Below are 27537 nucleotides of genomic sequence, written 5' to 3' on the forward strand. Positions count from 1 at the left end.
GACTGAAGTTCTGTGCACACATACCTGTGAGTAAGCCCCTATTGAACACAGCAAGATTTTCCGGATGCAAGGGAGAGCACCAGGATGCAGGCCATGTATTGTGTGCTCCGTGAAGCATTTGGTGGACCACTGTGAGGTACAGGAAGCTGGACTAGATGGGCCTGTGGCCTGATCCTGCTCTTGGGGCTCATCTTACGTTCTTATGCATCTCAGTAAGCATGTCTAGGATCAAACTGCATGTAGTCTGAGCTGGAAGAATAGTAATTGCAGAGTTGGCATCTTTGTCATCAATTAAATGTTGAGGCATTTAAGCTGCTGTTCATTCTTATACCCCAGAATTTTATTCACCCGCAGTTTCACATTCTGCATTAGTATCATTCAGCCCAGCCACATTCAAGTAAGCTTCATTACTGTGTGCTAGTGTAGAGGAGACTTCTTAAAATACATGTTAACATAACCACAACAGTTAGTCAATTCTATAGTGTCTACTACATACGTGCTCTTTCTCCAAAGGCAAATTAAATACTTTTTCCAGTTAATGTCTATAATAATTCACACATTTTCTCAGTCTGTAATTGATTAAATGCAAAACCGAATTTCTTCATTCCTAATTAATTTTTTGTAAAAGTTTGTTTACCTCTCTCTTACATGCTTCTGCTTCTGCCTCTGTCTTGCTTACCTTACAATATACAGGAATATTCCAATAAATTTAATGGAATCAGAAAAGAATTGGCAAGAAAAGAGGTAAGATTGTAGTCCAGAGCGTGTCTGTTGGGATCCTTAGACCTGTGAAACAAAAGCTTGTGCACACCTGGATTATATTCTGTCAGTATTAAATGTGTGCTAATGCTGAGGAAAGATTTAGCCTGGAAAAACACACATGGTAGCATTTGCATTTTGCATCACTAATTAGTTTAATTCAGTAATTTGTGATTGTCAAGCTTACCATTCAGTTTTGTATGGTTAACAGATGATCAAGAAGGCAATCAATAATGTCCGAAGAATGGCTTCCCACCCAACACTACCGTATTGTAAGTTGTATACTTTGGGGGCATATTAATGTTTCTGTTAAATAAGGAAAACATTTTGTAGAAATATAGCAAACTGTAGCTGCACTTGTCTGAATATATGAAGGAACAACGGAATATTATGTGGTAAATATTGGGATTATCTGTACCTAATCAAAATTGAAGTGTAGCAGCCAATTTAAACCTTTTACAAACAGATTTCTTTAGATTTCAGAATGATGTTTTATCATGAAATGGTATTTGGAAATTGTGCCTAATACCTTTTTACATTCTCTTGCATACGTCTTTTTATGGATTGAGGTGAAAGAGATTGTAATAGGTTCACAAAATAGATAATCTTAAACTAAGACTGTTAATGTCAGATGGGATATCTTTGTATGTGACTGAGCTGATAACACATTATATGCTAGTACATTCATACTTCCTTTTTTAAAGGCAAACTGAGTCATAGCGTTCTATACTTTCCTTTCTGTCTCAAATTCTGTTTTATGGGCACAACTTTGAGACAAATTTTAAATATCAAGTGTTTCAGAAATTATACAGATTGCTTCAAATAATATTTGATGCAATATGTGTTATACTTTGCAGGGCACTGGCAAGTTAGTAGCTTTCAAGATCTTACTAAAGCTTTTCTTGTAATAGTGGATCAAACACACTCTGCTATAAGTAGCCAGATGCTAGCCAGATGTATAAATATATACAGTAATTGAAATGGTAATTGAGTACAATGTCCTTGTAATAACTTCTACATGTTAAACATTCATTCTTCAATATTAAGCCATTTCTGCCCAATGAAAAAGCGTGTGGCTGGTCTGTGGAACTCCTTGCCACAGGATGTGGTAATGGCATCTGGCCTAGATGCCTTTAAAAGGGGATTTGGCAAATTTCTGGAGGAAAAATCTATTATGGGTCACAAGACGTGATGTGTATGTGCAACCTCCTGATTTTAGAAATGGGCTATGTCAGAATGCCAGTGCAAGGGAGGGCATCAGAATGCAGGTCTCTTGTTATCTGGTGTGCTCCCTGGGGCATTTGGTGGGCCACTGTGAGATACAGGAAGCTGGACTAGATGGGCCTATGGCCTGATCCAGCGGGGCTGTTCTTATGTTCTTAATGTTGCATATACACAACAGGGATCAAATGTTTATACCTGTGGGCTGGGCAGAAATGGGTTAGCCAGTTTTTATCATTTAAATACCTCCTTGTATTTAATAATAGAAAGGAAAAAAAACTTACTAAAATTCATTTGGTTTCTTTTTCTGTTCCAGACTTGACAGGTGCTCAGGATGGTAGTGTGAGAATGTTTGAGTGGGGCCATTCTCAGCAAATCACATGCTTCCGTTCTAGTGGCAACTCTAGGATTACACGGATGAGATTTAATTATCAAGGCAATAAGGTAGTTGACAGTGGTCTGTGTTAATGATGAAAAAGCAATTGTGGCTTGCTTCTTTGTTAAATAGTGTATCTCAGGATTCCTACAGGTCATATCACTGATTTCCACAGCTCTTCACAAACATTTACAAATACGATAAACCCTTAATCAAAAATTCATTTCTGAGATTTCTCTTTGTGTTGGACAGTATGTTGCCTGAGGAGCTAGTTAGCTTGTTCATTTTTAATTCAAAATATGGCTTGCTTTCTGTTGGCAAACAGTTTAACTGTGGGTGCAGTACTAACCAACTTTCCAGCACTGACATAGCTATGCCAGTGGGGCATGTGGTGCATCCTGCAGTTGGGTGGCAGTCACAGAGGACTCTTCAAGGTAAAGGAATGTTTGTTCCCTTACCTTGGAGTTGCATTGCCCTTACCTCGGTGATGGAAAATTGGTTAGGATTGCGCCCTGTGTCTTTCAGCTGTAGTAACCAGAACAAGCCGAAGTAAAATCATGTGCAGTATGACTCTGCCTTTTGTTTCTTTGAATACAGATGTATAAAGGTACTGGAGATATAATGCAAGAGGCTTGAAACATAGTTTTACTTCCACGCAACACAATTGTCAGCCCAGCAGCCAGGCTGTAAAGTGGAATAACATTTTCTGCTAGGCTTAGGCTTTTCCCTGAATTCTGTTAATGAAAATAAACACCTATCCTACAGTTGTACACTTCAGCCCTTAATTCAGAAAGTGTCCGCTGACTTTAGCTGAATGGAGCCTACTGTTCCACATGATTCTGTGTTATCTTCTGATCTCTGCACAAAGTCACTCTGGCAAGCCGCTTCTGCCTCAAAATCGGGGCACACGGCTGCCTGGAGTGACTTTGTGCAGAGATCCAAAGGGAAGATAACACAGCACCACGTAGAATGGTAAGCTCCAGTCACAACACAGACAGCATTTTCATTACATAGTGGTCCCACGGTTTAGAGCACAGAAAGATGGAGGCCTTTAAATTTTAAGTTTTTCTAACAGATTCCTAGAGGCAAATAAAGGCAACCTTTAAAAAAGAACTGATGGAATGAATTTGGCAAAAAATAGATCTTGTAGTTAGGGCAAAGTGGAATAAAAGAAAATTGTAATGTGGCTAGCTGAACTTCTGATGTTACTTTTTCTGACGATGATCCCTGTCCCCTATGTTGTCTTTCTCCCTGAGAGATGAACCAGCGCATGAACCAATCACTCAAAACGCAGTCCTAGGCATGACCACTCAGAAGTAAATCCTGTTGAGTTCAGTGGGATTTACTCCCATGTAAGTTTATATAAGAAAGATTGCAATCTTAGTCTGTTTCCCTATATGCATTTTTATTTTCAGTTTGGGATTGTTGATGCTGATGGATATATAAGTCTGTATCAAACAAACTGGAAAAGTTGCCTAAATACTGGAAGCACAGCCAAACCATATCTGGTGAGCTAAAAATATTTCTTAAACCTGCTTTCTTGCTATTTTTGCTACTTGATCCTGATACTTAAGTACCTATCTTAATTGTTATAAGCAAGCTTGAGAATCAGCCTTGGTAAACAGTAAAGCAGCCATATAATAAATACAAATGGTTTCTTTGTGTCCTATGCACACAGGAACTTCAGGCATATGCTACTATTACTATATATGTGGTTGTAAAATTGCAGAGGCCCTCAAGTCAAGTTGTATTTGTATCACAGGCCTAAACACATTTTGCTATCTTAAAGGTTAGACCTATTGTTGGGTATTTTGGGGGTGCTGAATCCAAAAATGGTACCGGTTTTGCCCAGTTGGTTCTAGTTTGGGGGTACGGCCTAACCATCTTATATGCTGATTCAAGCAGCTTCCTTATAACAATGCCATAGCATCGGCTTCCTTACGAGGAAGCTGCTTGAATCGGCATATAGGGTGGCTATGCCATACCTCCAAAACTAGAGCAAATCAGGCAAAACCAATGCCATCTTTGGATTCAGCACCCCAAAAATATCTTACTTTTGTTCTTCAGCAACTAAAAAAAGGTTTTTTTTTTTTGTAGGCCTGTATTATATTCATGGTGGGTGGGGGGAGAAGAATTCAAACAAAACTACGCAAATGGTTTCATAACAAGAGGGTGTTGCCCTTGTGTTTCTCTGACACCAGTGCCACATGGCAAACAGCTTTTGAACTGGAAAATGGCTTGTTGATATGTGGCTTCAGGGTCTGCTGTTCAAAGAAAGGAAGCCAGAAAGTCTTTAAGGACTCTTGAAGAAAGTTTTCTGATTGGAAGGGGGGAGCTATTAGAACATCTACATTTTCTAAATAAATCAAATACAAGCAATTACGTAGAATATCTTGCCTTAAATTTTCTTTCCTATTCTTTTATTTACGAATTGTGCATTGTATTCCAGACATGGCAATGCCATAACAAGACAGCCAATGATTTTGTTTTCATCAGTTCTTCATCCCTGATAGTCACAGCTGGGCAGTCTACTGACAACAGGTACTAAAACTAGTTTCAAGATCACGGTGACAAACTTGCTCTGAAGGTAAAGTTGTTCTTTGTGTGCTATGTCCAGCCACCCTTATGGGTAGCACATCAATATCAGCTGGAAACCTCAAAAGAACTTCAAATTCTATAGAAGTTGTGACCCATCCACCACCCTGTCTGCACAAACTAGCCTGCAATGGCTGGGGATATGGGAGGGAGCACTACTCCTGACTCTGCTGTTAGAATTGCACAAAAGTATAAATCCTTAAGACTTCTGAATTGAAGGGGTTTGGTCCACAAGCTGTTTTGGTTGCATGGCACCTGCATTGTAGAATTCAGATACATTTTTGCAGTTTTCTTCTGAAGATAACATTGAACTATAACTTCTGTAAAGCTTGTTTCTTCCTTTTCAAAATTCACCATGCATACTTGACTTGCACACACTGTACATACATATCTTCTCTTGCTCACTATGGAAGCATAGGAAGGAAAAGTAGGAACACCAATAAAAGAACACTTGGTATCTTAATAAAAGAAGACAGTGTTTCCTGTCTTACCGTGCCTGCTCAAAACTGATTTTATTTTGATTGTATTATCTGTGAGAAGGCATTGTATAGTTTAGGAGATGCTTCATAGAAAGGGGGAGATTTTTACATTTTTTTTTTTTTACTCCAGACATGGAATATGCATAGCAAAACTGCCATAGATTTTGTTTTTGATCAGTTTTTTTTCTTTGTCCAACTGAGATCTGAAATCTCTGAGAATGTTTCATATTTTGAGTAAGAATATTGATGAGGATGGGTGCTGCAGCATAGGCCAGGGGGTTCCAGAATTTTCTCCACAGGTCACATTCCAGTTATGTGCACTTGCACATTCACATGGACACACCAGTTTGAGAGGGAGAAATAACAGTACAGTAGAACCAGTGGTTTAATTCACCCTGTCCTTCATGCATGATTGGGGGAGACCCAGGTTTGGTGGTGATGCTCTGTCACCATCATGTGTCATTTTGGGCTTGCAGTATGCTTTCTGCTGTCACCAGTCAACCCAAGCCACCTGAATACTTCTGGTGCTAGTCTTGCTATCAACAGCTTATAATAGGGCTTCTCAAAGTGTGCGTCCTGTGCAAGCCTTTGCCTGGTGGGTCATGCCCTGGGCCCTCCTGCCTACCTTTGCTTCCATATGGGTCCAAATCTGAGCCCTTCTCGAAGCATTAGAAGCCCTGGAGGCCTCTTTCAGGCTGGCAAATCCTATTTATTCATTTACTTTTCACATTTTTATCATACCGCTTCCTCCAAAGAGCTCAGGGTGGTGTACACAGCTGCTCCCCTCCTTTTGTCCTCACAACAACCCTGTGATGTAGGTGAGGCTGAGAGAAAGTGACTGGCCCAAGGTCATCCAGGAAGCTATGGCTGAGGGGGGATTTGAACCTGGATCTTCCAGGTCTAAGTCCACCTCTCAAACTACTACACCCTGGCTTTCTCATAATGGCCCACGGAAGCCTCCAAAAACCAGAAGTGAATTTTGGAGGCTTCTGCGTGCCATGAGATCTTTGGAAGCCAATAAAGTGGGTTGCCTGCCTGGAAGAAGTTTTGGGGGGCCTTCAAGGAGCAGAACATCACAACCCACTGGGGAGGGTGAGATAGGTTGTGGCGCCAAAAAGTTTGGGAACCGCTGTGGGCTTATAACATGGTTAAAATATATGGAAGTAATGCTAAGTTCTTCGATGTGATTTTCATCCTCTGTTGTTTAATTCTTATGACCTGACCGTGAAATTGGTCCACAGTTAGTATGAAATGGTTCCAATCTCGCTATTATATTTTAAGTTCGCTTTGTTGTGCCAGAGGGTCATTTTCTCCTCATTCTAAAGAAGAACCATATAGCACCTGGTGGAATCTGGCTGCTGAGGACACCATTGGCATGTCAAGTGCTGCTAAAGCTGCCACCTTCAAAGCTGAAAATGCACCTTTAAAGCAGCAAAAAATGTTAAAAGACAAATTAATAAAGCTCTGCCTCAATCCTCCGTTTGAAATGTATTCAAGTTTGCTGATGGTGAGTGGTTAAAGTCAAGATTTCCTTAAAAGATATTTTTTCTCTATTTTTTTTTTTAAGGAACATTTGCCTGTGGGATACTCTGGTGTCACCTTCCAGTAGCCTAGTACATGGTAAGTTTAAATGTATAAATAGTGTAATTTTTTTTAACTCTCTGGATTTGTATATAGATAGAATTTAAGACCTTCCAGATAATTGTAGTGAAGTTTCTCATACAATACTCCCTTGTTAATTAGCCTTGTTGGGAATAAAGATCTTGGCTAGAATTAAATTTCTTTTGCTTTTGTTTAGTCTTCTTCTTCTGACTGATCACTGTTTATTTTATATGAAATTAGGATATTGGGTACAACTGGCCAATATGTCATTGAAACATGTAACAGAGAATTTTGGGCAACATCCTGTTAGGAGAAATATTCAGCAACTCAGTAAAACCAAGTGCATGCATTTTATGAATGCGTTTATTTGTTTAGTGTTTTGGAAAGTGCTTTCCCACACGGATGAGCTGCAATACAAGCACAAAAGCCAGCTGCTGAAGGAGGTGAAATCTTCTGCATCTAGTAACTGGCTTTCACAGAAACTATTCCCTCCCTCCATAGCAGAGAACGGGGAACTACCTAACCACTGATTGGTAGTTTTCTGATAGGGGCTTCAGCTGCACTTGAGATTCTGTGGACTTGGTGAAATCAAACATGATAAAATCTAGCCTTCGTATAACTATTGGTTAATTAATAATTAGATTCCAGGTCTATTCTAAGCATATATGCTATGCACTAATTAAAGTGTCAAAGGGTTTGAAATATGCAAGCTTCAAACATGAGAATCCCATAAATAGTGACTGTAAAAAGAACCGGTTTTGCATACTTCTGACCAAGCTTTTCTATGCTTCCAAAACTCACTGCAACTTTAGGCCAAATACTGACCAAGTTGCCAAGTGATTTCACCCAGCATGTAAGTTCCTGTTATTGTGACATTAAAAAATACATTCAAGACTCCTAAATTAATAGTAAGGGAGTATGTTCTCTAATCTTCTTGGTTTGGATTTCAGCATTTACCTGTCATGATAGTGGAGCAACTGTCCTAGCATATGCTCCTAAACATCAGCTGCTATTATCAGGTGGCAGAAAAGGCTATATCTGCATAATTGATCTTCACCAAAAGCAACAACGACAGTTTTTCCAGAGTCATGATTCCCAAGTGAAAGCAATTGCTGTGGATCCTACAGAAGAATATTTTGTCACAGGATCAGCTGAAGGAAATGTAAAGGTAAATAATATGTACAAGTGAGTGGGAATTACTTGGTGATGCAACCTAGTGAATTCATGGCAGAGGTAACATTCGAACGAAGGAGGCCCTGATTGGCAGCTTTACTGAGAAGTAAGTCTTGTTACAGTCAATAGGGCTTGCTCCCAGAGAAGTGTGAATAGGATTGCAGCTGTAGTCCTTTACAGCACAATCCTTTTCATTTCTACTCAGAAGTAAGTCCCATTGTGATCAATAAAGCTTACTCCCAGAAAAGTGTGTTTTGGATTGCAGCCGCAGTTGCTGTACTGCACTAGTGCAGTTCCGTTTTCTTCTGGGGTCGGCAACCTGCCAGTCTGGAGCCGCAAGCGGCTCTTTCAGCCTTCTCCTGCGGCTCCGTGCGGGGCCAACCCGTGGGGGGGCAGGGCTCACCAGCCCAAGCACACACGTGCAGCTCCCACGCCTTCTGTGGCTGCGCCCCATAGGAGAGGGCGCGAACGGCTGGCGGAGCAGCTCCTGCCCAAAGAGCCGGCACCGCTGCCGAGGGTGAGCCCCCTCCGCCGCTGCACGTTTCCTCCCGCCCGAGCCGCTGCACCAGCCGCCTGCCCATGTAGCGGAGGGCGCGTAAATGAACGGGGCTTGAACACCCTGATGACCCCCCTTCCAACAAGTAGCCCTGACCCCACAGAGCCAAGGCAAAAGCAAGCAATTGAGTGCAGCTGCTCTATCCTCCTCCCAAGCTCAGAGCACAATCCTGTGCGTATCTCCTCAGAAGTAAGTCCCATTGTGCTTACTCCCAGGAAAGTGTGCACAGGATTACAGCCTTCAAGCTCCCCACTCAGCATTCCCCCCCTCACTCACTCACCCTCTCGCAGCCCCATTTCCTTCACTTGGAAACTTGAAAGGGGTTTGGAAACCCTTGCACCAGATGGTATTCTGTATATGTTTGTATACTGTATGTGTAACATACTGAATATGTAGCACCAAAGCATATTTCATGGTTGGGAAGTAATCACTGTTAGTATGCCTTTTATTTTATGCAGTTTTGAACTCTTAGCTTGTTTGTTCAGGAGCACTTTTGTGAACAGTGTTAAGTAGTACTAAGTTGTCTTGTTCAGAGGTAGTATTGTGTGGAAAGGCATTTACAGAAGTAAATGACAGTAAAGAATGACAGTATCCTTCACAAGCAGGTCACCTGTGCACAATCTAAAACAGTTGTTCTCCAACTGTGGGTCTGGACCTGATTTTTAGTGGGACCTATAAGAGGGGAGTGTATTATATAACTGGGACCTATAAGAGGGGAGCGCAAACTATATATGCAGTGTTATCTTCATTTTAGATGTCAAAAGGGTTTTGTGGCTCCCGAGGTTTTCTTTTTTCCGGAAAATGGGTCCAAATGGCTCTTTGTGTTTAAGGTTGCCAACCCCTGTCTTAGACAATAGGTAGAGGTGTTTGAAAATGGTGTTTACCTTACTCAGAAGTAAGCCCATTGTTCAGTAAGTTTTGGGCTGTAATCCTATCTTATTCACTGGAAACAAACACCTCTAATTATAGGTAGCATCTCAACTAGTATTTTTGACATTGGAATCTCCCTTTTATGAGCACAAAGAGCTTCTGGCAACAGAAGGTCTACAGGACATATTTTTAATAAATGTTTCAGGTTTATTACAGTATTGCTACCAAATCCTATCACTTCACTCAGCCTTTAAAGTTTTTTTTCCTTTTCCCCTTAAGCTTGAATCCAAACTCCTTTGTATTTTCTTAACTGTGTATATTTTGATACTGATGAAGTAATTTTAATGTAATCGTACAAACAATATGTCTTTATCATAAATGCCGACAAATAAGGCTTGGATTTCTTTTTTTGTTTGTTCAGGTATGGAGTCTGTCAAGCTTCAGTCTTCTTCATACTTTCATCAATGAACATTCTCGACAGTCTATTTTCAGAAATCTTGGAACAGGTGTCATGCAGATTGAGACAGGGCCAGCAAATCACATATTCTCATGTGGAGCGGATGGGACAGTAAAAATGCGCATCTTGCCTGATCGATTCAGCTCATTCAGTGAAGTGTTGAAAAATGATGTGAAACTCATGCTCTAATGTGGTTTTAATACTGGAATATATTTTACAAGTGGCTAATGACTATAAAGTGTGGTAGATGATTGTACAGCTAGCACCACAGTAACACTTTCCAATGTTTATATTTATTTTTGGAGCTTTAGTCCTTGATGCACTGATGCCTTAAGATTAATAAGTTCCTTCTGATTTGCCTAAAGAATCTTAGATGATTCAGTAAATATTTATGATATGTATGTTGCTGATGTGTTTTGTGTTTTTCATTTGTGGTAATGCCTCATCTTATGTAGGAAAGCATGGTCTTTTTCCCACTTATTCTTCTCTGAAGTTAAAAGACCAATCCATAAGGAAAGCCTTATGATATCATCTCTTAGCCTGTTAAATAGTCTGTTGCCAAATATCTGCTCCTACCTAGCTATAAATATGAGTTGTATTGTATAAAGTAAGAAAACTGGTCTTTGAAGTAGGTACCTATGCTATACTGGGATGCTATGTGTGTGCGTGTGTATGTGTATGTGTGTAGAGGGAGGGAGTGTTCTTACCACTACCTAATTTCCAGAATCCAAGTTTATTATTGTTATAAATTGAACTCTGTCTACATAGCTATAGACTGAAGGATAAACCTTGTTTTGGAACTTTTCTTGCCTCAATCACTGCTATCACAGTGGCAGACTTTTCTTTAAACTGAGAGATCTACAGAACACATATTTTTTAACTCTGAGCCCTGTTTCAAAATATGCAAGTAGTCGCAGGCTATCTCCCTTTATAGAATTGTTTTAGGATTATATTAAAAAATTTCATACATGAAGCTTTAGTGTTCATGGGACAAGCTATAGGATTGTGTTGCATAGGATACCGAATTAAAATCTATTTGTTCTGTAAAATTGTGTGTGTGTGTGTGTGTGTGTGAGAGAGAGAGAGAGAGAGAGAGAGAGTGAAAATACAAGAAACAGACAAATAATGCTATTTACTCTTTCCAGTGACCTTGTTTTCATTTATCCAAAGATGTTGGTTTTTTCCAGCACATAGAGCTTAGCATTTAGCTTTGTAATTGCCTTTCTGAAGCAAACAAATTTAAACAAGAATGCTAATGACTATTCTGATGTATAAAATAAATTATAGATTTATACCTGAAAAAATCAAAGAAAAAGTATATCAAAGAAAATTTTCAAGTTTTTTTTGCCAAAATGTAAAATTGTATACATTGTTTTGACCAAAATGTAAAAATGTGCAAAGCCTTCAACATTTTCTATGTGCTAAAACAGTCCATGTAACTATTTTGAGTTACTATTTTACTTTAAAAGTTTAGAAAGCTTGAAAAATACATAAACTAGGTAAGGGACCGGTTATTCAGATGTAAGTGACATACTTTGCTAAAATATTTTGTGAAAACAAAATTGGTATCAATATAATGTTTCATGTAAAAGAACTTGCCTGGGTATGGATGGTGTAAATAAAACAAAAGTGAAGGGCTTGTATAATGAATTTTGTAATATTCTCAGGACACTTATTTTAATATTTTGTAAATTTTATATATGATTCTAAATGTACTTTTAGCATAGTCTTGTGCAAGCAGCAGTTAGAAAGGGGTAGTTTTTAAGCACTTAACCTGACTTTAAATTCGGGCAATAACATGCCACTGTTTGTAGAGAAAAAAATGTATAGCATCATTTTTAAATCTAGTGCTACTGTTTGATACAGTGGATCTTAATAATTTTTTGTTTACATTTACTTGCAAATTAAATTAATAGGCACTTATAGTTTTAGATAACAGTAATAAGGCCACAAGTGTGACTCGATACTTTTCCAGTCACATGCCTGGGTGAGTATAATTTTAACAGCCTGATCCTGGAACATTTTGCAGTAGTACATGTAAGATTAAGACATACGACCATTGTAGGGCCAGTGCAAAGTAATCAATAACGAAGATATGCTCAAATTGCAGAAAAATTACACTGACTTTATAGACAGATTAAAGGCCTCTCAAGTATTTTAGGAGTGGATTATGAGTCTTAGGACTGTGAACATTTCATTCCATGTATGTATATTGCTAAAATCCTGTACACACTTACCTGGAAGTAAGTTCCAGTGTACTTGGTGAGCTTACTTCTGAGTAGACATGCTTTGGATTGTAGTGTAAAGCACTGATTCTATAAACAGTGTTCACCCTTCACATTTTATTCAAAAGACAAATTTGGGAAGTTATATTTCAATGTTTAAGATACAAATCTTGATATTTCAGCTGGAAAAACGTACTAAGAACTTATGGTTCAGGTTACTTGCAAGTGGAATAATAACTCTTATGTTAAACAAATTCAATATGACCTCATTCATATTTTGAGCAATACTATCATTTTTAGTAACTTTTTTGCACTTTAAGTTTGCCAAGACTCCAATATTGTGTAAAGTTTTGTGCTTCTACTAGAAAAATGGGTAAATGAGTATGTTCATGAATGCTCTTAAACTAATACATAAATTTTGTAATATTGTGATGTATTTAGTTACACACCCATAATGCCTAAATAAACAATCATGCAGAGACTCATTGTTCCAAAATACCATAGTTGCTATGAAATTTAACATGTCTCACTTCCATGCCCCCCATTCTCCCATTGATCTAGGTCAGAAGCTAGTAAATTAAATTATTGTACTTGTATAGTCTAAACTTTGAATTGGTTTACAGCTAAAGCAGTAGTGTGGTTGATACATGGCTAAAAAGGTGGGTGTTTTTACCCACCTAATCACATGTGTATATATTGTGATCTGTGGTGATTGATATGAATCTTGGGTAGTCATTGTCCCAGATGATTATAGGATTAGAGATGTGATCTTGTCCACATGCTGTAAGCAGACTTCTTAGAAAATAACTCTACACAAACTTCTTTTTATGTCTGTAATGGTTCTTGCCTTTTGAAAATGGGTTTTCTCCTGTTACAGCAGAGTAGACTAGTTGCATTAGTGGAAGACACTCCCTGCACAAAGAGAAAGTACAAAAATCTGTTTTGTTTGTTTGTAAACTGCTTTGCCATTTCCCAAGTGGCAAGCTGCAAGCTAGAAGATTAGGACCATTTATACTTTAGGAAAAGTGCCTGAAAACATTCTTGACCCTTCATTTAACCAGGCAAGACCAGATAAAGGCAAGTGCAGGGTATCTGTAGTGTCTCTCACTACTTTGCTTTGTTCTTTTTCAGCACGATTGCTTAAGGACCGGTACTTGGCGCATATCTTTTACATTGAAGTACTCATGACATGCACATAGTTGCCAGTATCCAGCAACTGCTGCATATGGAAGCAGGTTCTTGTTTACAATTAGGTTTTCTAGATTTTTAAAAGACAGTTGTGGGAGTAGCCTTCATCTATTAACCAGTGGAACTTAACTCCTACAGTTGTCAAGGTGATTCTTGGTGCCTTCCAAACAAAAGCTCTTGAAATACCACTGAGCTATTGGGTAAAGCAGGAGTCAGGTGAACTTGATGGCTAGGCTATCCCTTGGAGGTACTGCAAGACTTCCTGCATATTTCTTATATTGCAGAATACCAATTTCTGCAATCTAGCCTAACAGCTGCTTAATGCTATGAGTAGCTTCTATTTTTCAGCAACTATTTTTCTGTTGAATGCAATCATATCTGGAGCATTGCTTCTCTATCTAAAATAGCAAGGCTGAGATTCAGAGAGGAGATATATGTGAAAGAATACCTGTCCCAACACAGGAACTCTGATTTTCAGAAGTCATGCTCACATTTAAACAGACAGTTTCTGTCTTATGGAGTATGGGCAGCAAAAACGTTGTTTGGCTGGCTTGTCAAATGTGTGCTCGTTTCCCCTTTTGGATCTGGTCCCAAAATGATTGACACATCATTATTTCATGTAACTGGCAACAATGTGTGTTCACCACATTACTGAAAAGGAAACTGAAGTGGGAACACATGATGTTCAAATGATGCAATACATTTACTTTTGAAAATGGCTCATGTAGGAGTTTTGAACCAACCACAGCTTGTAGAGGCAAATTAATTATTGCATTTTCTCTTTATAGAAGCAAGTGGTACATTTGACCATGAAAGAAAAAAAACATTTTCTGTGTCAACCTGCTCAGGCTAATTTTTCCCTTCTTGGAAAAGTGTGCTGCCTTTCTGCCATACTAATCTCAATCCTTGTTGGAAGTTATATAAAATATGAATAAGTATGATTTAACATGATCACTTTTCTTTGCAGATTTATCTTGTCATCCCCCCAACTCATTTGAAGTGTCTTCACATTGGTTCTTATACGGAAAAGAACAGTAGGCATTATTGATTACACAGGCCTACAAAATTGAGGGTCAGAAAAGTTTTTCCCAAACTTTATGGTGGTTTGATATGAATTTGGGGTGCTGATTCCAAAAATGGCATCCGTTTTTGCTCTATCACGTCTAGTTTAGGAGATATAGTATAGCCTCATTAGTGAACGGTTCAAGCAGCTTCCTCATGAGGAAGCCATGGTGTAGCCTTCCTCATGAGGAAGCTGCTTGAACCATTCACTAAAGAGGCTATGCCGTGTCTCCAAAACTAGAACATGATATGGCAAAATGGATGCCATTTTTTTAATCAGCACCCCAAATATACTCAGGAATTGGTGTAACGTTTAAGTAAGCAAAATGTGTGTTGGCCTGTGTTATATAGGCCATCTGTGTGCGAGGAGCTTTACATAGAACGGAAAGAAACAGACAGGTCCAAGTAGATCAAAATGCAGGTTCTTACTACCCTTCCTATAGCTTGTTATTTTATATAAGATACATTTTTACATGTCTCTAGGTGAGAGAGAATTGGAAAGGAAATAAGTTAATTACTTTTAATGACCAGAAATGAGTTTTCATTGCTGCACAAACCTCTTTGGGTTAGTTTGAACTTTTTCCTATCCTATCTGAAGGTCCTATCGGAAGAGAAAAAATTATATAAACAACTAGGAGCGGCCAGCAAAGGTGACCTGCTGGGCGGCCATTTTTCTCTAGTCTAGCCTTAGCTTTATTTGAAAAGTTTTAGGTTTTCAAATAAGACAGCTGCCTGAAGCATTTAACAATGGGAGCATTTAAAATACTAATTTGCCTTAACTGTAACAGTGTGTAGCTTTATTACACTTATATCCCACCTTTCATCCATGGAATCAAGGGGGTGTGCTGACCTATGTCTACTTTACTTTTTACAAAGATGCAGAATTGCATGTTTTTGAACTTCTGCCTTAAACCTTGACAAGGCTTTAGAGGTCAGGATGGTTGGACCTTCAGGCCATTTGTCTTGGAGACTCCATTTCATTAGACACATGCTTCTTTTGTTGTTCTGCTGTTAAGTTGTGTCCGGCTCTTCAAGATCCTATGGACCACAGCACGCCAGCCCCCCCCCCCCCCGTCTACCACTAACTTCTGGAGTTTGTCCAAAATTAGTTTTTACTGTGCCTAATAATTTCATGAAAGACTGCTGACTAAGCATATTCAAATGCTCAATGGCAGTAATATCACTAACTTAAGGGTAAAGAGTAGGATGTTGCCCTAAGAAGAAATCCCTATTAAAGAGTTATGCCTCCTGGGCAAAAATGCCTAATTAGGTTAAAGCAGAGGTTCCCAAACTGGGAGGTCACAACACCCCAGCCAGAGAAGCCCTGTCTCTGTCCCCTTAAGGGGTAGGATGATGGGGAAAGCAGCTACATGATTGCCAGGATCGTGCCACTGCTGGTGACCAAGTGGGTGTTGAACTCACCATTAGCAGCACAGTCTCATGGGAGTTGTGGGTAGCCCATGAACGCCTCAGCAGGACTCCAACCTTCAGAATGTCTAAAAATAGTGATTGTGACCCACTTACAATTTGCAATCATGAAACTGGAAGTGGGTCACAATAGCTGTTTTTAGACATTCTGAGACTTGGGGAGCCCTGCAGGTGTGTCTGTGGGCTCCCTGCACCCCCTGGAAGGCTGGTGCTGCTAATGGTAAGTTCATAAACCCTCGTTGGTCCCTGGCAGCAGCACAATCCTGGCACTCTGGTCACTGCCTTTGCCCCTCCCCCTCAAAGAGGTTCCAAAGCTCCCAAAGAGTTTGGGAACTGCTGTATTAAAAGGACAGTGCAATAACTTTGCTAAGGACAGCTCAATCTTTCAATCCTTTAGTTCAGGGGTGCCCAAACCCCATCCCTGGGGCCACATGCAGCCCTCTAGGCCTCTCAATGTGGGCCTCAGGGAGCCCCCAGTCTCCAATGAGCCTCCGGTCCTCCAGAGATTTGTTGGACCCGCACTGGCCCGATGCAACCGCTCTCAGCGTGAGGGCAACTTGTTTGACCTCTTGCGTGAGCTATGGGATGAGGGCTTCCTCCACTGCTTGCTGTTTCACGTCTGCGATGCAGTAGCAGCAGCAAAGGAAAGGCCAGCCTTGCTTTGTGCAAGGCCTTTTATGGGCCCTGAGCTATTGCAAGACCATCATTCATTAATATAAGTTCATCTTTAATATATTCATTTATGTAAATGTATTCAAATTTTAAATGTAAAAATTCTTTTTTTCCCTGGCCCCCGACACAGTGTCAGAGAGATGATGTGGCCCTCCTGCCAAAAGCTTTGGACACCCCTGCTTTAGTTCCTAGAAAACATACCTGCTCTTTTGTTTTCCAAATTAATTGTTGGTATATCCTGTATTCTCCCACTGACTCCTATATTACTACAGAATTTCATATCAATGGAAGAGATAGAAGATTACTCAGATCTAACATTCATTTTGCCCATAGAGGCTGCCTAGATTCGCAGCTAATACAAATCCGCTATCCATATATAATTAAAGAAAATTATGTCTCTTACAACTCATATAGACATGTTTTTGGCCTCACTAACCTGAAAAAGATTTCAAGGTATCAGCAAGAAGTGGAAAAGAATAAGGACTTTATCTGCCTATCTATTAAATCTATACACAATCAGGTATTGAAATCTACACTATAACTACAGAGCATCAACAAAATGCACACACACTTTAAAAATTCAAATTTATGAAGCTATGGTTTACACTTACTATTATTTACACACACATATTGCATGTTATGTATACCAGTAACCTAGTTAATGAAATAGACCAAGTGCTCAAGATGTTCCCCATTGTTGTCTATAGTGCTGACATGGACTAAAGTTTCTGCAGGTATCCACCACCATGTGTGCGGGGAGAGTTCTACAAATTACTTCAATTGCTTCTCTTGGATGTTCAAGTGTTGCACATTTTCTACAATGAATTACAGTTCGCTAACATGTGCATTTTTGAGACATCCTGAATTTAAGCCATTTGTGCCCAACGTTGCATATATGCAACAGGGACCAAATGCGTACACCAGGCAAAAATGGATTAAGCAATGTAGTAGGTATGCCACATACCTACATAACTATCTACATTCCTGCTCCCCCTGTAAATAGTGCTTGTAATTTCACAGCTTTACTTTCACGTGATAGTAAACAACCTGTTCATTGTAAGCTATTAATATTTAAAACTAGCTGTTACTATAGTATATGTTACTGCGCTTTGTTCTAAAAATTCTCTCTTATGGGTATGGATTCAGAAGATTACTGGGACTGTATCGTTTGGTAAAACAACACAACATTAAAGGATTCCCTTATTTTGGTTGTGAGCTTTTGTTTCAAATTCATTTCCTCTGAGCCTGCCTAATGTTTGTCCTATGACAAGGAACCAATTTCATAAAATAAGTGAAGAGCCTTTGCGCTGAGAGAACACCTTTGCAAAACTGAACCGCTCCCACTTGTCTAACCACATAATTAGAAGCAGGGTTGTGCTGCCTTTAATGTAAACACATAAGCACAAATTTTAGATAAATGTTTGAACAAAACTATTCCAAGTGGGCGACATACAGCTTAGAGCCAGAGTGCAAACCTGCCAAAAGCAGAACAGAAGGCATTTATAGTTACTTCTAAAACACCACCCCTCCCTCTCTTCTGTACAAAAATATACTTAAGATATTGTCTCTTACATACTCTGTGGAACCTCTTTAGCCACCAGCAAGCATGCATGTACCTTTCTCACCCAAGAACTCCTATTGTGTATCATATCGAACAGGGGTGTCCAAACTTTTTGGCAGGAGGGCCACATCAAATCTGACACTGTGTCAGGAACAAAAAGAATTAATTTTACTTTTCAAATTTGCATAAATGAATATATTAGAGATGGAACTTATATATATGAATGAAGGTCTTGCAATAGCTCAAGGCCTATAAAAGGCCTTGCACACAGTAAGGCCAGCCTTTCCTTTGCTGCTGCTGCATCACGTAGGCGAAACAGCAAGCAGTGGAGGGAGCCCTCGTCCCATAGCTCACCCGAGAGGTCAAACAGTTGGCTGTCATGCTAAGAGAAGTTGCATCAGGCCAGTGCAGGCTCCAGCAAGTCTCCGGAGGGCCAGAGGCTCATTGGAGACTGGGGGCTCCCTGAGGGTCAGTTCGGAAGTCCTCGAGGGTGCAAGTGGCCCCAAGGCTGGGGTTTGGGCACCCCGATATAGAACATAGACAGCCCAAAATGGATCAATGGGACATTTTTTGGGGTTGGTCCACCATGAGGCTGCCGATCAACCTCAGGCCTGGTTAAATGCCAGAAGAGAGAATGTGATCACTGATTAGTGTGGAATACATGTATGGAAAGGGAGAACCCCCATGCATGGTACACTTTAGTGAAACTACTCTCACGGAAAACAATGACATCTTTCTAAGCATATACAGGAGCCACCTGCACAAGGTTGGTGGCAGAGAGAGGGAGGGATTATGGTACAAACCTATAGATTTGAACCTGGCAGTTGTTCAGTGAAAGAAGGAGAAAGAGATATTAGTACAAAACAAGGCCCAGCCATGAAAGCTACAGGTGTGCCCTAATACTATGCAGAGCCCACATGAGCACTCATGAAAATGAGATTATCAAAAGTAAAATGATCCCATCACAGTGGGTGTGACCCACCACCAACTAGTAATGAACTGGCCAAGCAAGATGAGCTGTCTACATAAACACCAAAAGGAGAACACAACGTAGCGAGGCATATTGGTCAATTTGAACAACATGCAAAGCTACAGTCTGGCCTTGTCTTTATTAGGATCAACCAAAACAACAGCCTTGAACAGGAAGTCTAGTCCACAGTGCTTTATTAAGCAGGAGATTCAGCAATGCATCATGAGTGAGGGGAGGAGGCAGAGAAAATTAGACCAGTTTCTTATAGTCTTTTCTAATAGTCTTTAAGGGCAGGCTTAGTTTGATTAGTCCTCGCAGGTGCTAGCTAAACACTGATTTCAAGGAGTCATCAATGCCACTGGGGTAACATGTGTCTGTCTGCCTGCCTGCCCGCCCTCCTGTGGGGGAGCACAGACTTTACCTCTCTAGGAAAGTGTTACTCAGTGTTGTGCCTTACTGAACCATTTTGCATGGTTCACCGATTGGAAGTACCACGAGAAGTTACTGTCAATTTCTAGTTACTTCCAGATTGGGAGGTAAGATGTAATGTCACAAACACTGGTAAGAGGCTCAGGGCGGAAGGACAGAACGACTTTTTTGAGTGCACAACAAGCACATGCTGAAGCTGTGCCTATGGAGTTGAGCCTCCTAAGTGCTACTTGTCATGTTGCATTGCTGGCCTCACTGCCAGGTGGCGGGAGTCTGAGGGTCCCACACGTACTATCAGACACCAGTACAAGTACCACTGGTTGGGAAATACTGCTCTAGGGCAGGGGTGCCCAAACCCCGGCCCTGGCGCCACTTGAGGCGCCACTCCTGGCCCCAGAGGACTCCCAGTCTGGCCCTCAGAGAGCCCCCAGTCTCCAATGAGCCTCCGGCCCTCTGGAGACTTGCTGGAGCCCACGCTGGCCTGATGCAACTGCTCTTACTGTGACAACCAACTGTTTGACCTCTTGCGTGAGCTGTGGGCAAAAGCTCTCTCCACTGCTTGCTGTTTCACATACGTGATGCAGCAGCGGCAGCAAAGGAAAGGCTAGCCTTGCTTTGTGCAAGGCCTTTTACAGGCCTTGAGCTATTGCAAGACCTTCATTCAGTCATATAAGTTCAACCTCTAATATATTCATTTATGGAAATTTATTCAAATTTGAAAAGTGAATTAATTCTTTTTTTCCCAGCCCTCAACACAGTGTCTGAGATGATGTGGCCCTCCTGCCAAAAGGTTTGGACACCTCTACTCTAGGGTGTAGCTGCGCTAGTCACTTGCAGCACCCATAAGAGACCTGTAGTGCCTTCAAGATGAAGCGGAGTAGATTCTACTGAAATAAGTTAGCCTTTAAGCGGCTGCAAAACTTTGTTGTACTTTTAATGCACTTGGGCTGCAATCCTATATACAACTCATGCCTCGTAATCCTCTCCCAGTGGATAAAAAAATCAGTGGATACCAAATCAGTGGACAAATAGCTTTAAAGACCCATTTCCAGATTTCTTGCTGCTCTATTGTTGCATCAGAATGTATTGGTATAGACACTATACCGCATTCAGCCACTAGATGGGGTGAATAATGGAATCTATGGAATGAAATTATAATTATTTAACAGCACAAAGGTAGGAAATTGGTTTTTTGTGCTTTTTTCCCCTTTGTTACAAGACTAACACCAGTATCAGTAATGAGTCAAATCAGTAGATACCAAATCAATGGATACTGAAGTCCCACCTGTACTCCCTTTCTTGGGAGTAGTGAGCCCTCCTGGACACAAGGGACATGCAGTGGGTGGGGAGGCAGGTGAAGCACAGCCTCCTTACCGGAGTCCTTTGTAAAGCGCCACCGCCACTCACAACCCACCTGAGCACATGGGTTGTGAGTGCTTGCGCACCTCACACGGTGGTGGTGCTTTTTGAACAACTGGTGGGGAGGCTCTGCCTCACCTGCCTCCCCGCCCACCTCAGGTCCCTGCTGCCACAGCAGGACGGCTTAGGGTTGTGCCCTTCCTTGCGCTGGAAACCCAGTGCCCCCTGCCTTTACACAGGGAACTACTGAAGGCTCCTTTCCACGCTTCCTTGGAAGTAGGCACCATTGACTGTAGTGGGACTTACTTCTGAGTAGACCTGCCTAGGCTGGGGCACAGCCGGGAGAGGAAAGTGCGCGAGAGGGGAGCCCTCCTGCTGCTGCGCCCTCCTCCTCCGCCCCGCCCGTCCCTCGGCGCTCTGCAGGGCGGTCATTGGCCCCAAGCGGCGAGCTCCGCCTCGGCTGTCCCGTCTCAACCCTTGTCGCGCCTCCAGGGCAGGCAGACTCGCCGTCGCCAGGCTGCTGCTGCTGTCCGGGTTCCCCTCTCGCTCCCTTTGCGCGATACACAGTGAGTGAGTGAGGCAGGGAGGGGGCTGCCTGGCGAGGAGGGCGCGCGCGGGGGGCCTGGAGGGGAGCAGCAGTGCGCCTCTGTCTCTGCCTGGATAAGGGCGCAGTGCGCACACGGTGCAGGCGGGCGCCCTGGCAGGCTTCTGAGCTGGCAGTGGTGACTGGAAGCTTCAGGAGTGCAACCAGCCCTGTGGATGCTCTTTGCACCTGGGGCATGTGGTGGGTGGGGAGGCAGGTGAGGCAGAGCCTCCCCTCCGGAGTCCTTCGAAAAGCACCACAACCATGTGAGGTGAGGCAGGTGAAGCAGAGCCTCCTTTCCGGAGTCCTTCAAAAAGCGCCACCACCATGTGAGGTGAGGCAGGTGAGTCAGAGCCTCCCCTCTGGAGTCCTTCAAAAAGCACCACTGCCATGTGTGAGGTGCTGAAGCACCCAAAACCCACACACGGAGCAGGGAGGGCAGAGGACCAGGCAGGCAGACCAGGTGCTTGGGCACCTACACAGCTGGAACACTTTCAAAGGACTGTGGTGGGAAGGTTCTGCCTCACCTGCCTGCCCACCCACTGCAGGCCCCTGCTTTGCACTCCCTGGTCAGTAGCAGCCCTCAAACTTGTGCGAGACTCACCACTAGAGTAGACCAAAGTGATGGATATCTGCTGTTGCCTGTTGGAAAGCAACCTAGAAGAACAGTCCCCTCATAGTACTTTTTTGCTTATTAGTGAAACTGTCCTTCAAGGCTGCCATTCTCTCTCAAACCCTAGAAGTCAACAACTCCCCTTGAACTTGTTGGGGCTTCTGAGTAGACGTGCATTGGAAGTTGGAGGGGGAAGCTTTAGAGTTCACTGGAATTCTTTTTGGGGCTGGGCGGTAAAAGTAATGGAGCAGCGTTTCTCAACCAGTGGTACTCATACCACCAGTGGTACTTGAGGTGGTGCCCAGTGGTACTCATGGCAGGACCCCCCCAGACCTCCACCACCTGGCAGTGAGACCAGCAATACGATGCAACAAACAGTGTAGGAGGCTCAGTTCTGCTTTTCTTGCACTCAAAAAAGCCTCCCATCTACCCTGGAAGCCCAATCCTATGCATGTCTACTCAGAAGTAAATTCCATTATAGTCAATGGGACTTACTACCAGGAAAAAGTGGATAGGATTGTAGCCTGAGCCTCTTACCCTTGTTTGTTGCGTCATGTCTGACCTCTTAGTAGCTATTAGTATGCTTATTAGCTATTAGTACTCGTATGCTTAAGGCTGCTTAGTTAAAAGAGAAGATGTTTCAGACCTCATTGATAAATTAAAGATCAATAAGTCACCGGGCCCTGATGGCATCCACCCAAGAGTTATTAAGGAATTGAAGAATGAAGTTGCAGATCTCTTGACTAAGATATGCAACTTGTCCCTCAAAACAGCCACGGTGCCAGAAGATTGGAGGATAGCAAATGTCACGCCTATCTTTAAAAAGGGAAAGAGGGGGGACCCGGGAAACTATAGACCAGTCAGTCTAACATCTATACCGGGTAAGATGGTGGAATGCCTCATCAAAGATAGGATCTCAAAACACATAGATGAACAGGCCTTGCTGAGGGAGAATCAGCATGGCTTCTGTAAGGGTAAGTCTTGCCTCACAAACCTTATAGAATTCTTTGAAAAGGTCAACAGGCATGTGGATACGGGACAACCCGTGGACATTATATATCTGGACTTTCAGAAGGCGTTCGACAGAATGCCAGATGCAAGGGAGGGCACCAGGATGCAGGTCTCTTGTTATCTGGTGTGCTCCTTGGGGCATTTGGTGGGCCGCTGTGAGATACAGGAAGCTGGACTAGATGGGCCTATGGCCTGATCCAGTGGGGCTGTTCTTATGTTCTTAGTATGGAAATAACTGGTGATAAAGTCATTCCAATTACTTCCAGTTGTACTTCCCAGAGGTGGGCCATGCAAAATGGTGCAGCGGGCGAGAGGCAGATGCTGAGGAATGCTGTAATAGAACAAAAAAGAAGGGAAGACGTAAAGATGTTACTATGCTGTTGTTGCTTTTGGTTGATGATGAGGTGTCAGACTATGTGCTCAGTGCTCTTTTGCTGACCAGATGTTCACCACTAAAAGTGAACCAGATCCTTGAGAGAATTGACAGCTCTGGTAAAAATCACCAAGTTCCCACTGAGAAGGAAGGTGGCCCAGCTCAAAGCCCAAGGGTGCAGCAAGTTGGTTTGTGCAGATGTGAAGGTGCTATGCTGCTGTGGTGTCTCCAGAGGTTGGTAACCTGGAGCCTTGGCAGTTCCCGCCTCCTCTTCTCGGTGCTTTCCTGATTTCATTATACAACTGCCTTGAGAGTTCAAGAAAAAATGTCCATTTGAAGTGTGCATTTCAGCCGCATGTTTATCCACCTTGGAAACTAGTGGCCAGAGGCCTGTAAGTGTGACTATAGAGGACAGAATTGCAGCCTTGTGATTTGGATTTAGACATTGGGTGCGTATTAAAGTTACAGTGCAATCCTATGACTGTCTACTCAGAAGTAAGTCCCATTATGTTCAATGGGACTTACTCCCAGGAAAGTGTGTACTGTACAGTATAGGAGTGCAGCCGTAGTCTTTCAACTTCCTTTGCGGCAGACAACTGAAGCTGAGTTGCTCATTGCTCATCATTCTTTTCTCCCTTTCACAAGAGAAAAAAAAAAGAATTAACCAAAATCTGAATTAGGGTTGTATTTCTGCATGCAAAGTAATGTGATAATGTGCAATAAATGGGAACTACAGCCTGTACAAGAAAAACACTAGCAGATGTCTTTGTATTCTCTACTTGATGGGTGAAATAGCATCTGGGTGTATTTATTTCTATCCAAATAAATCAGCAATTGCTTCATCGGTTACAAGAAAAACCATTTAAGTAAGCTAAAGGCAAGGAGTAGCCACTCATTCTGGGAGTTGGACAAAAATGTGAATTATTGATAATTCTCTTGAAAACAAGAATTATTTGAAATAAATAGTTGCTTAAGGCTTAAATACATTTGTTTAAATACAAAGTGGACAAATATTAAGGCGTAGGTACATTAATAAAGTTTCTCTTCATTTAGCAATAAAAGTGTGCCATTCTGCAGGCTTTGAAGTTGGGATCTAATTATAATATGAGATTTCATAAACTGCTTCTGTGGTGGAGTAAGACAAATATGGGATAGAATGCAACTGTGTGAACGCTGTGTTGGCCAAAATACTTGCTTAAGTTCTGAAAATATACTATTTACAAACACTTATTAAAATACGAAATTATATTTTTATATTATTTACAGGCTCTCTGTGTTTGGTGGGTGTCTTACAGTGCACCCCTGTAAGTAAGTCTCATTGTATTCAATTGGGTTTACATGCAGGAAAGTGGTATGAGGTGTCAGACTGTTTGCTCAGTGCTTTACTCCTCAAGCCTATTCTAATAACACACCGAATTGCATGGATTCTGCTGTGATGTCTGTCATATCCTAAGGCTGAACTGGCAATGCCAAATGGGTGGTACACTGGCTCACCAATGGCCAAATGCCAAGTCTATGGAAACAACAGCATAGCCTGTTACCCACAAAGCTGCATCCTGACAGCAGAGACCAACCATGTGACATTGGTGGGATATCAGACAGTCCCAAAAAGCTCTACCAGAGAAGCACCACCAGGATAAACTGAACAGGGGGCAGAGTCAAGTGCATGGCCTGTGCTGAGGTGACACCCTCCTGCCAGCCACTAGGAATGAGCAAAACAGCCACAGGTACCCACCACCAACCATGGGAAGATGTCTCAAGGACACCACACACATGTACCACATCACAAGGATGGCATGACACCCCACCTCCTACAAGTATCAGTGGCATCAACAACAAAGGGGGGAAAGCAAAGAATTCCTAGGAACTCCTGCACCCAGGGGTCACGTCGTTCCATTTCACTTGCACAGACATACATATCCACGGAATACCTTTTTGAGCAGAGCAAGGGCAGAAAGACAGCTCCCTTGGAAGAAGGCAACCATGTGAAACAAACACACAAGCCTCTCCATGGCAAAGGGCTCAAGTTCAAGTGGTGCTATTCACCAGATGGAAGGAGCCCTCATGCCAGGCGAGGGACTGAACAAGACACAAGGGGAACCTCAGAAACATACAGGAAAAGCAGGGTGCTTGGTGGCTCGCTGTACAAAGACACAGGTTGGGAGTCAGGTAAAATACATTCAAGCCCAAATGTCTTACCTTAACCAGCAAGTTACTCACCTTGTGCATGAGTGTCCAGAAACGCCCATGGCAGGGGTTAGAAGAAGAGAGGGAGACAGCTCTAGAATATGTACCAGCTACTCCACAGAGCTGCTCTCGAACCATCCAGCCACAGCAGGAGACAAGCAAAAGGCACCCCATCTAGCATTCAACAACTTGTATCAATGCAAACAGGCAAGTTTGACTGGGGGACCATAGCATATGGACCCATCAAAAGAAACACTACATAAACAGTCATTGGGCTTGCATGTGACACAGGGTTCTACCCAGTGGGCTACCTACCCACACAGACACCATACTCTGTGCTTGATTACCGATATCTGTTGGGGCATGGCTGTCAGTATGCTGCCCTTCCTGACCCCCTGCCACTACCTGCCCATGTTCACTGAGGAAGGGGCTCATGATCACTGAGGAGCAGCACCATTGCAAGTTATCCAACCGACAGGTGCCAGTGAGATCTTGCTGCAGCAATTGGTTCCCTTCCTGCCATGGCTTTTGCAAAGCCACAGGGGCCTATCTGAAAGGAGTAGGTCAGTAAGCTATCAAAAGTCACATCAATTTTTACTTAATTTATAACAACTCACAATTTTGGTTGGCACAAATTTACTTGATTAGTGAGAGGTATGGTACTAGTGTTTTGTTGTCAAAATGTCATCAAACTCAGGTGCCAATGTAGTGGCCCCAATCAATATCATTGATTTTAAGTGTTCATTGGCAAGTTTGACATATAGCTGGATTTTTCATACTTCATCTTTGAAAAAAAATTGCTCAGATAGGTAAATAGTGTCAAAGGCTGAAATCAAGCCATAGGCAATGTTTGGAGAAAAAAGAATTCATCGCCTGGCAGACACTTGTAGCATTCTACCAGATCCTCTTCCTTATGTTTGTCGTTCAACTTGTCTTTCGATTGGAGGTCAATCACTTCTCATGGAAGTTCAGATGGCTGTCTTTTGCCACTGCAATCGAATGTGTTTTGAAGGATCCTTATTTCTCCTGCTTAATTGTCCATGTCAGAAAAAACACTCCTGAAACTATTTTTCCAGGGCAGAAAACATTCTCAGTTTCTGGGCTGAATATGTCACAACATGTAAAACAAGCAAGATCATCATTCTTCAGTTGAGACTCAAAAAGAAGTTGTTTCTGCCAGAATGCTTTCATCTGGCTATGCATGTCATAGATAAGATTATCTTGACCTTGTATTCTGAGATTCAAGTCATTCATGTGCGTGGTCAAGTCTACAAAATGCTGATTTCCAAAGCTATTCGCTATTTGTGAATAAAGATAGGTTTGTTTGTTTGCTTGCTTGTTTGTATTTGAGAACATTTAAATTTCAGTTCTAAGCTCAAAACATCACAACAAAACCTTTCCACAACGGAACCATCAATCGGAACTTGGTAGGGCAAATCTTGGCATTCAGCTTCCACCAGAAATTGGTGGAATTGATTATGGTTAAGTTCATGTGAGCAAATGAATTTCACTGTTGAAACTACAGGTTTCGTAACATAAAACACATCTCAATATTTCCCACACAATGCCTGCTGATGTCCTAGAATCCTAGGTGTTGGACAGCCCACACTTTCACTATATTTGTTCATTTCTTAGAACCAGCTAAAGTTAATTGCTTTTAAGCTCCATGCATTTCAGCAGGATTATTTTTCATTTGGAGATTCCTTTTGAAAATATTAATTCACCTAGACTTCAGACTACTGTCCCCAGCACAGCTCCTCCTTCGTTGAGCCCCCCCCCGCTTTTTAA

The 27537-nt window shown here is 41.9% G+C and overlaps 2 protein-coding genes across 2 annotated transcripts in view; both read left to right on the plus strand.

Moving 5' to 3' along the window:
• Window positions 1-12789, plus strand: part of DMXL1 (Dmx like 1) — a 108458-nt gene extending 95669 nt beyond the window's left edge. The window contains exons 40-46 of the mRNA XM_066613988.1: window positions 971-1031; window positions 2297-2424; window positions 3772-3864; window positions 4806-4897; window positions 6998-7050; window positions 7983-8200; window positions 10053-12789. Coding sequence (XP_066470085.1) covers window positions 971-1031; window positions 2297-2424; window positions 3772-3864; window positions 4806-4897; window positions 6998-7050; window positions 7983-8200; window positions 10053-10277 — 870 coding nt within the window. The 3' untranslated portion in view covers window positions 10278-12789. The remainder of the gene's footprint in view (window positions 1-970; window positions 1032-2296; window positions 2425-3771; window positions 3865-4805; window positions 4898-6997; window positions 7051-7982; window positions 8201-10052) is intronic.
• Window positions 12790-21520: 8731 nt separating this feature from the next.
• Window positions 21521-27537, plus strand: part of TNFAIP8 (TNF alpha induced protein 8) — a 46373-nt gene continuing 40356 nt past the window's right edge. Inside the window, exon 1 of the mRNA XM_066613987.1 lies at window positions 21521-21548. Coding sequence (XP_066470084.1) covers window position 21548 — 1 coding nt within the window. The 5' untranslated portion in view covers window positions 21521-21547. The remainder of the gene's footprint in view (window positions 21549-27537) is intronic.

The sequence above is a fragment of the Tiliqua scincoides genome, chromosome 2, assembly GCF_035046505.1.
Source record: "Tiliqua scincoides isolate rTilSci1 chromosome 2, rTilSci1.hap2, whole genome shotgun sequence".
NCBI lineage: Eukaryota > Metazoa > Chordata > Lepidosauria > Squamata > Scincidae > Tiliqua > Tiliqua scincoides.